At 45.6% G+C, this 15,834-nt stretch overlaps 1 protein-coding gene across 1 annotated transcript in view; it reads right to left on the minus strand.

Annotated features, from left to right (window-relative positions):
- RECQL3 (DEAD/DEAH box RNA helicase family protein) overlaps positions 1–15,834 on the minus strand; it is a 79,487-nt gene that overhangs the window by 41,394 nt on the left and 22,259 nt on the right. Inside the window, exons 12-13 of the mRNA XM_087370806.1 lie at positions 4,628–4,777; positions 4,331–4,423 (exon numbers count right to left, since the gene is read on the minus strand). Of these exons, the coding sequence (XP_087226932.1) occupies positions 4,331–4,423; positions 4,628–4,777 (243 nt within the window). The remainder of the gene's footprint in view (positions 1–4,330; positions 4,424–4,627; positions 4,778–15,834) is intronic.

Raw genomic sequence — 15,834 nt, forward strand, 5'->3', positions numbered from 1 at the left:
AAGGCATGAAGAAAGAGCATTTACAAGAGCCGAACAGCAAGAATTCCACTGAAAAATGCGAAAAGAAGCACTTCTGTCGCGAAGAAGTGGGAGTTCTTGGGCTCAAAAGAAGCGTGCTTCAGAGAGGAATGCATTGAGAAGGTTTTGGAGAAGTTTCATCACCGGAAAGTCCTCCAAAACTGAGAAAAACCAGTCAACCAGCGTGTGGGACCACTCGAAATTCAACAAAAAGCTGTAGCTTTGCAAGAGGAGAGGCCCAGGAGGCGGTAGAAGCAAAAAGATCCAGAAAAAGCCACTTTTGCAAATCCGACCAGCAAAAGAAGTGCTCAGCTCTGCCCGTTCTACCAAACGCACGGAGGGAAAAGCATATCACTACGAAGGGGAGGCAGAGGGGAAGCCATCGGGCCAAACGGAAGTCGAGGAATCCAAACGGGTGAGGAGTTATGAAGAAAAACGGAATTCAACTGAAGGAGGCTGAAAAACCAGTCCAAAATCTCAACAAAGGGAGAAGATGAGAGAGAAAACCACACATGTGAAGTTTAGAAGACCCAGGAAGGTCCAGGAATGGCAAAGGAGCATGTAGAAGGCACTAGAGCCACCTGGAACTCTAGGGGGGTCACTGAAAGTACATGGCCCTCTAGGGGGCCCATTAAAAATGCCACATCATCATTTCCCAACAACACTCTTTTAATTCCTTGGAATGCCTTTGGGCCTAGGGATTAATTACGATTATGTGCTAGGCACCATGCCGCGTTTAATTACACATTATTAAGCCCACGCTTGGACTTTTAAAACCAAAGTTGTCACGGTCTTGTAGTACATTAAAGTACTTAGAATTTCACGCCCCCGTGACAGATAGAGGGAGCTGAGGCTGGAGCTGAAACTGAAACTATAGCGGAAGCTGAGGTCGAGGTACACATAGAGGCTGAAGAAGCTGAGGCGGGTCTTGCCTTTGCCTTGCTATCTACCCCGACTCCACTTCGGTTGTAACATGTGTTCACATCCTCCAATTTCAGTTGTGTCGTTTGCTTTTTTTTGTTGTTGTTGTTGTCATCATTCTTGGCTTTGTCCCCCATTTCTCTTGGACCCTTTTTTTTTTTTTTTTGGGTGCAGGTTTTAGTGTCCGACCGGCGGGAGCAGGAGCACTGGCTCCCCTTCATAATGGGAGGCACGCCCAGTGCGAGGTGGTGGCGAGGCGGGGTGGAAGCTTGAGGTGGAGAGGCAGCCAGGAGATGGAGAAGGAGAGGCTAAGGTGGCGAGGAGTTTTTTTCTTTTTCTTTTTTCTTTTTTTTTTTCTTTTTTTTTAAGGGTGGCGAAGGAGAAGCTAAGGTGGTGAGCAGCGAGGGGCTGAAGCGGGAGCGGGACGAGCAGAGAGGGGGGTGGCTAGGTAGGTTGAGCGTAGGGAGGGGGTGGCTAGGTAGGCTGAGCGTAGGGAGAGGCTGAGTGTAGGGAGTGTAGGGGGCGTAGGGGTAGGCTAAGCGTAGGGGGTGTAGGGGTAGGCTGAGCGTAGGGGTAGGAGCGTAGTGCGTAGAGCGTAGTGCGTAGCGGGGTATGAGCGTAGGCTGAGCGTAGGGAGGGGGTGGCTAGGTCGGCTGGGTGTAAGGGGGCGTAGGGAGAGGCTGAGCGTAGGGCATAGGGAGCGTAGGTAGCGTAGGGCATAGGGCATAGAGCATAGGGAGAGGCTGAGCATGAGCGTAGGGAGAGGCTGAGCATGAGCGGGAGAGGCTGAGCGTAGAGCGGGAGAGGCTGAGTCCTACACCTACCTGGGAGCAGTCTTCACAAGACAGACCCCTTTTCACCATGACACATGCAGCTCATGCACAACTCACACGGGGACGGGGTGCGCCTGATTGGAGAGAGAATACTTCCAGGCACATTTTCAGGACCCAGTGATGAAGTGTTGGCTCTTCGATACGTTATTGCGGCCAACTGCCATGTCCTTCTGGGGATGTGACCTACCGATAGCAGAGTGGAGGAGATTTAAGTGGCTACACGTGACCATGGGATCTAGGATGATTTGAAGTAAGCCCTCAGTCCCGCATGAGATAGTACAGGCAAAATTTGACATGACACGAATACAGACTGACGCCATCTTCCAAACAGTCACATTCATCCATAGAACCTGGGACCTACCCCACTGGAGATTACCGAGACTGGCTTTGGAGTCATCTAGACGACTAGCTAAGGGCGAGGCAGACACATGGTATGCCAGTGTGTCCACATGGCTCGCCAGACACGGGGTTCAGATGGATAGGCTCCCTCCGTTTCAATACAGTATGGATGCTCCCCCCAAGTCGATGCCGCGAGATGAGATTAACCGTATCATACGGTTAGACCCGTTAAAATTCCATACAGCCATACTCAGCTTGCTCTGTGCACTCCCCTCCTGGACTTGACAATGTCACAATTCCCCCTCTTCCTTCTCCCCTTCTCCCTTCTCCCCCTTGTCCGCTCTTTCTCGGATAATCACTTTGTCATCCCTATAAACAGCCCATTTCCCTGCTTCCCTTGCTGCCATTACTCGTGTCATCCCCTCCCTTCTATGTTCTTGCTGTAGAAGGGTGAGGTCATCATCCAGGTAGATTTTGGTCCCCTTCAGATATGCTCTCATGCTATGAGGGTAGACCTATCTACCGCAGTCTGGAGTTTCGGCACTAAGGGTCTTATTGGTATCTCCGTCCTCCCTACCCTCCAAGCTGCCTCACACGTAAGGTTGACCCCCATCTTGGTGAATAAAGCTTGAGCATCTGCCATTGGGGTATCTCCCACTCCTAAGCCTCTAACAGTTGGGCCTCTCTTGTATAGAGAGTGAAGAGTCACACATGAAAAGGTGTGTACTCCAAAGTGTATGTGCATGAAGAGGTGTGTACCCCTTGATGAGAGGGTACATTACAATGGTAGTGTCTCTTCAATAGAATGTCTCTTGTAAAGGGTTGTGTCTAGATTCTGAGGAAGCCAATGAGTATGCGTATGGACCAAGCCATGAGCATGGATCCCCAAGTAGAAGATATAGATCTGCTGCAAAGGCAGGACATGTTTAAAGCTAGGAACTAAAAAGAAGATCTGTCCATGAATCAGAGACAAAAAGAAAGAAAAATGTATTTACGTTTTCTGGAGGCTTTCAACCAAGAATCCAGTCATGGACACAGACGGGCTAGTAGGAGCTCGCACCACAAAACAAATTTGGGTTAGAGGACACCTAGACCTACTACACCATCAAGTCATGGACACAGCCAAGTTAATAGGAGCTCACATAATAGGACAGCATCACAACAAAGGACACCTAGTCCTGTTGCTCCACCGCCAAGCAATAGAATGCCAAGTCCTGTACTGCCATCAAGAACAGGACACCCAAGCTTGTTGCACGGCACAAGCACTGTAACCTCACAAGGGAGGCATATTCTTGGTCAGTCTATTAGCCCCTGATATATGGTCCCCATGTATTCACATCCCTTCGCTTTACTATTCTTGTGAATCTTCTAGGCATAACTATAGGCATTGGGGGGAAAGGGTGTGTGCAGATCAAAAGGGCGGGTGCAGATCAAAAGAAGGCACAGTGCTGACAGCTTTACTGCAGAAGTCGAGATCTCAGGTCAAATATTGGCAAGTTCTCTTGTTCAACAACATTCAAAGTCACCTTTCATTAATCACCTTGAGAACATGATAGCAGTACTAAGAACAACCCAATAAAAACAATGTCCCCACTCCACATCCCGTAACTTTACTATTCTTGTCAATCTTCTAGGCATAACTATAGGCATTGTCCACCCAAGAAATTTCATGAAGGGCTTGTGCAGATCAAATCAAGACACAGTGCTTACAGCTTTAACTGCAGAAGTTGAGATCTCAGGTCAGATATTGACAGGTTCTCGTGTTAACAACATTTGCAATTAAGAAAATAAAAATGCACGTCATTTAGCAGTGTTAACCAGTGAAATCTGAAAGAAATTGCCAGAATGTACACATTCAGCAAGGCAATAGGAAAGATGCAGAAGAGTGACTCCTTATCAATAATGGAAGATAGACCAATTGAGCTTTCATGAGAAAGAAAGAAAGAAAGAAAGAAAGAAAGAGAGAGAGAGAGAAAATTCAGATCAATCATATTCAATAATCATTTAATGTTCATCCTATCATGAAGAAGCCTTGACATCAAACACAAATGCTTCTACTTCAGTGGCAGATTAGCACCTTGCAGGATCTTGTACCCTTCATTTAAATAAATTTCACATTCTTCATCTTTCTACATTTCAAACAGTCTAGCATTTCTCATGACCAAAGAAAGCAGGATACAATGAGCACTTTGACTTGCAAATAGCCATATGCAAGATACCTCTTTGAAATCTTGAATGGCCTTTTTTAGTAAAGCCTCTGAAACTTCTGCCTTGTTTTGTTTTCTTTTTGGAGAGTTTCGCAAAAGGAAATCCTGGAGCACCATACAAAACTCAAACTGTCCTCGTCTATAATTTGACAGAAAATATCATCGCACCTTATGTTCAAAAATATATTTTAGCTGTCATTAATATCAGCTCCTAACAACACATAAAGAAGACAAAAAAGCTATTTTTTTATAATCTTATCATTTCTTTATCTGAAATGGACAACTTCAATTCATGAAGCTCTGTACAACCATTCTTCTATAGTCATCGAGACCATAGTAAAGCACACTTCTTGCAAATTTATGATCACGTCCTGCCCTTCCAGATTCCTGATAGAAGCTTTCTATGGATTTTGGGACATTAAAATGGCACACGAGCCGCACATCTTTTCGATCAATTCCCTGTGTCATGAAAAGGCCCAACTGAATCATGCAGTGTAGAATATGGATAAAAACCCAAATAGAACTCACAACATTGAATTCTGTCAACTGCTCAAACAACATGAAGACAGTTGTTTAATACATACCATCCTGAGAGTGTTGAAACCAAGCTCCATCAAGACAATGCAAGAACACCAAAACAAAACAAAGAGAATGTTCAGGCAAGGACAAAATAGAAACACGCTATAAGATATTAACCAATATCTTGCCTAGAACTCGCAAAAGTTATTTATCTATTGCTGTGAGTACATCTCTGACAAAATTTGTGACCTTAACTTTTGCAACACCTTTGATGAGCAATCTATACGTACTTGACACACACACGTGTGTGTGTGTATGTGCGGGTGCGTGTGTGCGTGCGTGTGGGTGTGTGCGTGAGTGTGCGTGTGTGTGCGTGTGTACACACACCTTTGCAAGACTAGAATATATCCAATCGTACAAATTCAGAATTTTGTTGAGCTAAAGTACGATTTTAGCTGTTGAACTATAATCATAAATAAATGTCTAGGTATTAGGTTGTGCAAGACCTATTGGCTCCTCCCAAAACAGGTGATCCATGCAATTCTTGGTGCTTGAGCTTCATATTGTATTTAGGATCCTTGCAACATACTGTTTTCTAACTCGCGCAAATAAAAACCATTTAGACAAACTATGGTGGTTTATTATCTCTAATTGTGCAACATGGAAAATCCCATGCACTATCCACTTGGGTTGTGGTTGGGCCACCTCTTTGGCACTTCTTTGAGCCATTGCTCACAAGTAAATCCAATCGACTTCTAGGTATTTGATTTTTATTCAGTAAAATTTGCTTGCTTTAGTTATCACAACTGTGCCAATCCCATCCATCACTGACTCCACAAATGAGCAAAGGTCTCTGTGACCTTATATGCCTCCGAGATATTTCAATCACTAGCAAAAGCTGCTTCATAAGGTGTCCTCCAATGGCTGAGAAAGCAGTGTCATTCACGATCAGCTATTCCAAAGGAAGATAATTGTCCAATATGCTTCATTTTTCACTCACATAACACTTCAGTTGTCAAAGTTTTGCAGTAAAGCATATTGTCCAATAAGTTTTAAAGATTTACTCTTGAGATTAATTATTCACATGCACAAGTACTTAGAAATTTACCACATCAAAACATATCATCCACACATCTCATAGAATTAAGACACACTTAATAAGACAACTTAAGAATTAGCACAAATGATTATCCCACACATAAATGGCAACACTTAGAACATGAAATAGAAATATAGATTAGAGACTCAGAAAGTAAACTATGTGCAAATGAGGTCATGTCTCCCCAATATGATTAGAGAGGCAATCCTAGGGTATTTGTACTTGTAATTATGAACAAAGAGATGCAAAATTCAAGACTCTTGTGACAAGCCTACTTTATCCATAGATATACAATTATACTTTTCTCGTGTTGATCACACGTGTGAGTGTTTTGTATTGTTTCACAACTTACACATTTGGCTGGCTGTCTTCATCAAATCAAGTGCATCGGTCATCTTCGGTTACAAAGATTTCTTTTCTATGGTTTTAGAACCATGATTTCACCTTTTGCGAGGGTATGCAATGCTCATTTTTCTCTCTCTTATTCTTGTTATCTGAATCACCAGATTGTTGGAAATATGGGCCTATGGCATTGGTGGGTCCTAACCCCCTTGTGGCACCTTGAACAAATGTGGATATTGGAAGGGTATTGAGGCCCCTTTGGTGTGCAGATGACACGTGATGAAATGAGAGGAATAATCCCTATGCAATTGTGGTGTGCAGTAATCCCTGGATATATTAGGTGGTAAAAACCCTCTCCATTGTCTTACTGACTTTTTGGACAATGGGGAGGCTCTTGCACGGGTAGATAGCGGGGGGGTTGGGACACCCTTGCACGGTGCATTCCTTGGCTACCAAGTGGCAGCATCTGCAGGCTTTTCCAACATGGTATCAAAGCAAGGGCGGCCTTGCGGGACTGTGACAACAGTGAAGTGATACGTGTAATCTGTGCGGCATATCTGTTTGTAAAACTCATGTTCGTAGTGGCAGTGATGGCTAAAACATGCACTGAAGATTGTGCATGCATGTGGGATATGATGACCCGCGGGCGTGCTCTAGCTAGCATCTGTCCTGACGCAAAAAAATAGCCGCCGACCAGCTCCTCTGTCAACTGGACAGAACATATGCGCGCTTGTGGCCTGCAGGTGCAATGTCTATCCAAACGGTGTGATGGTTTCACAGCGGGATTTGATGGCTTGCGTCAATCCACATATTTAAAAAGTGTTTCATGATGAGCTGGGTGACTGACGATATTGACTAACCTGTCCCTGTGTGTGGGTGGTGAGATTTCTGTTGGCTTATCTGACCCTCAGTGGTTGTTTAGCATGTGTTTGCTGATCAGTTCTCTTGTGGTGTTGGGCCCATTGGGGAAAGGGGGGTGTTGGAAATATGGGTCTATGGCTTGGGTGTGGTCCTAACCCCCTCGTGGCACCTTGGACCAATGTGGGTAATGTGGACATTGGAAGAGTATTGAGGCCCCTTTGGTGCGCAGATGACATGTGGTGAATAATGAGAGATTGAATAATCCCATGTGGAATTGTGGTGTGCAGTAATCCTTGGATATATTGGGCAGTAAAAACCCTCTACATTGTCTCGCCAGCTTTTTGGGACATTGGGAAGGCTCTTGCACGGCTAGGAGGCGGGGGGGGTTGGACCCCCTGCACTCAGTGCATTCCTTGGCTGCCAAGTGGCAGCATCTGCCTGCTTTTCCTACACAAATGTTGGGAGCTAGTGCATTGGGTGGATTCGACTACATGTGGAATTATCTTATACTCGTAGTTTGTTCAAGCCCATAGAATTGATTTTTCTTACGGGTCACCCTCCACCTGTCAACATGCCTAATGAAACTGTGATGCTCAGCCCATCAATAAGGTTTCTATAACCACTCCAGGATCAACACAAAAAGGTTTTGAGCAGTAGAAACATTTCCTGCCTGTTTTTGCCTTTCCTCAATTCCTCTTGCATCCTACCTATCCCTACCCTTCTCCTTTCTTGTTTCTCCACTCCTATATGTTTCAAAGTTTATATTTTATGTATATTAATTATGTGTGTTTCTAGGTGAAACTTTTAAAATGTTTCTCTTTGAAACCCTTGAAACACATTTCTAGAAACGGTCTAATGACTATGACCCACTCATAGGGTTTATACATCCTAGTACCCCCATGCATCGAGGGATCATGGGGCAATAAATTAGTTTAATTAAATTATTATTATCCATTTCCTAAGTTTGGTCATTAAATTAAATATTATTAAATTATATTCTCCATTTCCTAGCTCCAATTATATTATTATTATCCATTTTTACTGTACCTAATTTAGGTTAGCATATTTTTTTCGTATAGAGAATTTTCAAGGAGATCGTGCAACCTCCCATGCTCCTCTGCTTCTCCCTCTCAACGTGGATCGGGCCTCAGGATCACGGCTATATAAAAGCTTCTCCTTATCTTCTCCATTCGGCCTCCACTTAGGGTGACATCAGGTTTAATTTGTGATTCAAACTGACCTTCGCGTGCAACAACAATGGCACTAGGTCAAGCTTCTCTTTTGCTTGTATGGCTGGTGGTTCCCTTTTCTACTGGATTCAGGGTAGGCTAGTTCGACAAACACATTTTGGCTGTCTCTTTCTCCCGCCAAGGGTTTTGATGATTTGCTTTGCACGTGTACTACAAGCTATTTTCTCCCTCGTATTCATTTTTGGTGCGTGTATTACATGCTCGAGGAAAGTTGATCGCCGTTTTCTCTTGGAGAAAAGCAGGTCCTCTACGATGCGGGTCTTCGAGGACTTCCTGTGTGATTTGATGGGCAACCTATGGCAAAATAGCTCCTTATCTACACTTTTGAAAAATGTCTTTCAAGAGCGGGCCCTTTTTTGTGTTCTTGTTGATCTTTGGTGAGGATTGGGATAGAGACATTTGTCTTTCACCTCATGAGCTGGTTTTTGAGAGGTTAGGGATTGAGATATAACTCTCCTCTCTGTTGTGACCGTTTTTGTGGATGTTTAGGATATAGGCAGCTCTCCATGTCTGAACCATTTCAGTGTTTTCTGTTGGGTTAGGACTGCACCAACTGCTGAATCTGAAGCATCCACAAATACTTCAAAAGGAAGAGACCAATCAGGGGGTTGTAGGATAGGTGCCACCCTAAGCATCTTTTTCAAAATACTGAATGCATATTCTTGAGGATTTCCCCAGATGAATGGTTCGGTATCTCTAGTCAGCTTTGTGAGAGGATAACAAATATCTGCAAGGTATCTTAAAATTTGCAATGCCATTTGATTTGGCCTATAAATCTTTGAAGTTATTTGATGTTTTTTGGGGCTTTTGCATTCTGAATTGTTGAAACCTTGTTAGGATCAATCTGCATACCTTGTTGGGAGATAATATGTCCTAGTAGTATTCCCCTACTAATAGCAAAAGCACACTTTGCTAGCAAATCTGCATCTAGCAAAGCATAATGCTAAGTGATTCAAGTGTTCCACCATCTTTCCAAAAACTGAGAAATCGTCCAAAAATACCTTCATGAAGGATGTCAGGTACTCTGCAAATACCTCTTGTATATATTTTTGAAAAATAGGTGGGGCATCCTTCAGTCCAAAAGTCATCACATTGGATGCAAAGTTCAAACACACCCCATTCTGTGACAAAAGCAATTTTATCCCTATCTTCTGGAGCCATTCTGATTTGGTTGTACCCACTAAAGCCATCCAAAAAACTGTAAATTTCATGTCCAGCTACAGCATCAAGCAATGAATCACAAAATGGTAGTGGGAATAAATTAGTGATAGTGGCTGCATTTAATTTTCTATAGTCTACACAGATTCTCAGTTTTCCATTTTTCTTTGGAATAATGACAATAGGAGATAACATGTGACATGTGTCAGGGGATATATGAAACCAACTCTTAATAACTTGTCAATCTCCTCTTTGACCAGCTTGGCATAATTTGGATTCATTTTGTATAATTGGTACTACATCAGTTTTCAGATTGATTCTATGTTGGCAGAATGTAGGATCTATCCCCTTCATATCAGTGTAGTGCCATGCAAAAATATATTTGTACTACATCAATAATTCTTTGAGTGCCATTTTAAAAGGTGGAGAGATTTGTGCTTACCATAACTAGTTGTGGGTTGTCACTCTTTGCCAAGTTCATCTCCTCCAAGTCATCCAGCCTGATCCTAGCACTTTTTTGCATATGTTCTTCAAATTGTATTTCTGCTTCCATGATTGCCTCATCTGCTGATTTAGAAGTGAAATCTCCTAATGCATCATCTTTGCTTGCATCAGTAGCCTCTGTTGTATATTTTTCTATGAAAACCTGATCCGACTGGTTCCCGACTTTGTTCTGCAGCGGTCGGATCTGTGTCAGAATGTTGTATCTGCTGATTTGGACCTGTATACTGATCAATAATCTTAATAACATCAATCTCAAAAATAGAAATACAGTGGGGTTTCTTCTGAGGAAAATTTCTTCCTCATCTTCATCAAAATCTGGAATCATATTGATTCCCTCTGCTTGAAGTGGCTGTGTTTTTTTTGAAAAACACCTTCTGGAGGATAGGTTGATCTTCACTTTCTTTTTCCCTTTCCTGATAGTGATTCTCTCTGAGCCCTAGTCTTGCTTGACCTTGGCATCTCTTAACCATGGCCTATCCAATAGCATTGAGTAAGCAGAATCCTTTTCCTCCATTTTAAGCACTATAAATGTGATTGTGAATGTTAGTGCCCTCTCAATATTCCAAGAGGTTGGATTCTCCTTTGGTCAGCCATCCTCACCTGAAATGGTGTTGGAACCAATTCATTGCAGCAAAATTTTTTGAATATATCATCTGATAGGATATTGAACCTGAGCCTCCATCAACCAAAACTTCTGGAATCCTCTACCTTTTGTAGTCTACATCAATGAGTGGTACTTGGTAGTCCATATCTTCAACTGTTGATGTGTAAATATCTGGAGTTTCCTCCTTATCATTACTTGGTTGTTGAGCTTTTGTTGGATGTAACTCTTCTGGATACAATCTCTTACAAATTTGTTGTTTGAAAGCTGGAACTAAGTTTAGTAGTTGATCAAGAGTAATTTGTACCTTGGAGTCCATTAACTCTTGGAAAAAGAGTGTGTTGTCTTCATTTTGCATGCTTGTGTCTTCTGCATCTCTTGGGCCCTTGTCGTAGTATCCTCACTTCTTGGAGTTGTTTTGGCATGTATCATAGTCCATGGTTTTGTCTGTGCAATCGTATTCTGTAATTCTGGGAAGTCCGGCTTTGTTCCGACCTGAGAGTTCGTTTTTTGTTTTGGAGTTGCATTTTGACTTGAGTAAGCACTTTCTGTATCTTGGCTCTTCCCTGGAATTTGTGCTGATGTATTACTATTGCCTTGTAAAGCTATAGCTTGATTTTTGTGTTGTTGTTGTTGTGCAGGCGGACTGTCTTTGGACTGCAGTCTTTGGACTGCAGTCGGCTCTGTTTGTACTGTATTATCCCTTTGCCTCTATTAGTCAAGTGTTCTTTTCTGACATCTTGTGAGGCGTTGTTCTCTAGCACTTGTTGCAATGCTTTGTTCCTGGTCTCAATTTGATTTGGCCAGTTCATTAGCTTGGCTATTTTCCTTGGAGCATCTCCTAGCCCTGGACCCTCGTAATGGCTTTGTATTCTTGGACCTCGTAACTGCCAAAGCCTGAATATTTCTTTGATTGCGTTGATTGTTGTGGTTGTACTCCTGATTGATGGGTTCTGGATAGACCATATGTACTCCTGGAGGAGGCTGTTGCTGGTGATTTTGATTGGTCCTTCCGTCGTATTGAACAATGGGTATACCTCTTTCCTCCCTGTGCTTGCACCAAAGCTCACATGGTAGACCTTGCCTATGGCCGTCAATACCACAGTAGGTGCAAGCTTGGTCTTGCATTTGCCTCTGCTGCTGGTTCCCCCATGGTTGTTGATTGGGCCTTCTTGGAGCTGCATTTTGATACCTTTGTTGTGTTGGTCTTGCCACTGCTATTTGATTAGCAGGTATTGCTGGTGCTTGATTCTGTTGTTGCTGAATATAAGGTGGTACTCTCCCTCTGTAATTGGGGTTGTACCAGCATCTCTCTTTGTCATGATTGTCCTTTTTGCAGAATTCACATGGAACCTTTTGTCGATGTGGGGGTGGCTTTAAGCTTTGCAACTAGTTAGTCATCTTCTCCAACTTGGAGATTTTGTCTGCTGTCTTTTTTACTGTGGATTTTTTTTTCAGCTTTTGCTTTTTCTCTTTCTTCTTTTTCTTGGAGTGTTCCTCATCATCCTCATCATTTTCTGATGAGTCATCTTCCTCATCTTCAGTATCTTCTTCTGCTTCACTATCTGTGTCTGTCTCTGAGTCTGTTTCTGAATCTGAATGTCTTTTCTTGTTTGTCTTCTTGGATCTTGATGCTGTACCAAGCCTTCTCTCTGTCCTCTGGGCAGCTTCTCTGGGCAGCTTCCACCATATTGTTAAAATCATTTGCTCCTTCAAGTTGGTCCCTGCCAACTACTGCAATTCTCAGTTCCTTGTTTAATCCTTTGCAAAAATAGTCTCCCAGTTGCTCCTGGGTGGGTCTTTGGTTTGCTGTTAGCCTTCTGTTGAGGTTTCTAAACATCTGTGAATAGTACTCAACCATGAGGTCTTTTTATTTCATTGTTCTCAATTTTTTCAAGATGCCCTTTGGTATTTTTTCTTTCCTAAAACGACTTAAGAAAGCAATCTTTAATTCATCATAAGTGGCAAAATGTGCAATACCATACTGCATAAACCAATTCATTGCTTTACCGCTGAATGTTGCTGCAAATTGCTCCTTCTTGGTATCATCTGACAGTTGTCCAAATCCACTAGCTGTCCACCTTGTCTCAAATTGCCCAACATGGCTATCAAGGTCTTGACCTTTCTTTCCAGTAAACTTTGCAGCTTTGACCAATGGGTTCTGCATTTTTTGCTGAGCTGCTGCTGGAACTTGAACTTTGACAGGCTTCTTCTTCTTTGGAGGTGGTGGGAGGGGATTGAAATTCAGTTGTTTCCTTGCAGTCACAAAGACACTGGCTGCAATATTAGTGGCAAGTGTTCTTTGTAGTAATTCATGTGTTGGAGTGGATAGCATTAATCTTGCTAGCTCAATTTTTGCCTCTTGCACCTCTTGGCTATGTAGGGAATTATCCGAGGAACTTGTCCCACGATATATTTAGGGTCGTGAAAGATATCCTCTGAATCATCTGTTTGGGAAGCAACCTCTACCCGACCTCTATTTCTTGTAAAATATGCAATATCAGTATGGCGAGGTGACGTTTCCTCTCTCTCTCTCTCACACCCCTCCGCTCAGCCCCCGCAGCCTACGCTCAGCCCCCTTGCTCAAGCCCCCCCGCTCACCCCCTCGCTCAGCCCCCCCCCTCACCCCCTTGCACCCCTCCTCTCACCCCTCCGCTGCCCCCCCACTCACCCTTTGGACCCCTCCTCTCTCTCTCAGCCCTCCGCAGCCCTCCCGCTCACCCCCTCGCACCCCTCCTCTCACCCCTCCGCTCAGCCCCCGCAGCCCCCCCGCTCACCCCCTCGCTCAACCTTCCCGCTCACCCCCTCGCTCAGACCCCCCGCTCACCCCCTCGCACCCCTCCTCTCACCCCTCCGCTCAGCCCCCGCAGCCCCACCGCTCACCCCCTCCCTCAACCTTCCCACTCACCCCCTCGCTCAGACCCCCCGCTCACCCCCTCGCACCCCTCCGCTCAGCCCCCGCAGCCCCTCGCTCAGCCCCCCCGCTCAGTGCCTCACTCACCCCTCCGCTCAGCCCCCCCCGCTCACCACTCGCTCACCCCCCCCGCTCACCGCCTCGCACTTGCAGTCCCGACCCTTTTTTCCAGCCCCGACTTTTTTTTTTTAACACTTCTTTTTTTCTTTTTTTTTCCTCCCTTTTTTCTCCCCCCCCCCCGCGTCTTCTCTCTCTCTCTCTCTCTCTCTCTCTCTCTCTCTCTCTCTCTCTCTCTCCTCTCTCTCTCCCCCCCCCCCGCTTGCAGCTCCGACCTCCTACAATCCCTTTGCCCGCTGCTGCCTCCCCCATAATGAAGGGAACAGGGGGATGAGGACAGGAGACCAGGCGGGATACCCTTCGGTCCAAATTTACATATGCGAGGAGATGGGGAAGGGGAACGGTGACAAGGGGAAAACACAAAAGCAACTCAATCTGGAGGACTTCAACAAACGTAGCTCCGCACCGCGGCCCAGAAGAAAGGGGCCCACCCAAAGCCCATGCCGCTCACCACATCCTCGACCACTATGGTTACCACCACTATTTCACCACCATCATCCGCCTCATCATCTACGCCACCTCTCTCATCCCCCTCTCCTACATCATCATCACAGGTTTCCTCTCCAGTGGCCTCACCACTAGCCCCACGGCCACAGCTCCACATTACTTTCCCCTCGTATCACCTCTACCTCTCAATCAGCCACCCTTCATCACCTCGTCCGGCCTCGCTACTCCTACATACCACTCCCCCGCCCAGATCACAGCGTCCCCACCCTCAGTACAACCTCAGCAGCCCACCTTCATTCCAACCCCTCTCGAGATCTAGTGCCCACCTAGACCAGGACATCTTAGGTCCCCACCAGATGCTTGGGACTCCCTATTGGCTGAGATACACAGCATCCGGGCCCATCAAGCAGAGTTGACACATTACACTCAGGAGCAGGCCCGATACACCCAGGAGTAGGCCCGCATTATTTACGCACAGGGGACCCTTATCCAAGGGCTTAGACACAACATCACACAGCTTCGAGAGGAGCTCGGGACCCTCAGAGTAGTGCCTGGAGGCACCCTAGTCACAAAGATGGAGGCACATATAGCCACGATACAGTCAGCTATAGCAAAGACGACTAGATGGGTGGACGTGGTGAAACGGGAGCCCACAAAGGCAATCGTTTCAGCCACCATACAGGACCAACAACAGAGGGCTTCGAAGGCCCTCAACATCCGGATACGAGGGATCACGCGAGACAGCACCAGCACCACTACGACGCCCATGGAGGAGGCGATCACCTTTGTCACCACCACCATGGGGTCCCCGACCATGGCATAGGCGTGTTGGGAGAGACCCCAACCGAGAGCAGCCCCTAGTCATTCGCTTCAGAGATTCACATGCTCGACTAGCGACACTCCGACGTCGAGCCGTCCTACGAGAGCATCCCACCCTGTCCATGGATGAGGATTTGACACCACTACAGATTGAGGAGCGACGCGTTCTTCTGCAGCAGCTCGATGTTGCCCGTAAGGAGGGAAATGGGCCGTGGTCCGAGATGGTAGGTTGTTCACCGGCACCCGTCGAGCTCCCACCCATACCCCCTAGGGGGACAGGGCCTATGAGACTCAGGTTTTCGAGACCCTAACCTGCACCATTTGGAACTGTAATGGTACCTTATGGTCGAACCTAGAGAACTTCTCGGAGTCTTATACAGCACAAGACATAGTCTTTTACACAAAGACACACCAGAGCCCAGAGCGTCCACTACCGATAGTCAGTGGCTACACATCGGAGTCAGCCTTCAAGGATGAGACGAGGGATACAGGAGGAGTCTGAGGATCAGGCAGGGTCGCAGTATTGTACAGGTGTTCCCTCACTGGAGCCATCTCCATTGAGAGGAAGGACGCACACTCCCGATTCATGTGGATCCGGATCCCGACGCACAGACACCCGTGACCTTTTCATAGCAATATGCTACTTCCCAACAGACACATCCCACTTCGCCAGAGTGGCACCAGAGGAGGGTGAGACATCGCCATATGCACCCTTACATCAGCATATCCCAGACCTTTCAGCCCGCAGGGAAGTTCACCTTGTTCGGGACTTCAACACCAGGATGAGCACGCGCCAGGCACCACTCCTGGACTTCCGAGACGACTCTATCACGCTACAAGACATGGACCTAGACGGAGCAAGAATGACGAGCACCTCATCGGACC

This window comes from Dipteris shenzhenensis, chromosome 32 (genome assembly GCF_047967505.1).
Source record: "Dipteris shenzhenensis isolate YYH24624 ecotype China chromosome 32, Dip_SZ_1.0, whole genome shotgun sequence".
In the NCBI taxonomy this organism is placed as follows: Eukaryota; Viridiplantae; Streptophyta; class Polypodiopsida; order Gleicheniales; family Dipteridaceae; genus Dipteris; species Dipteris shenzhenensis.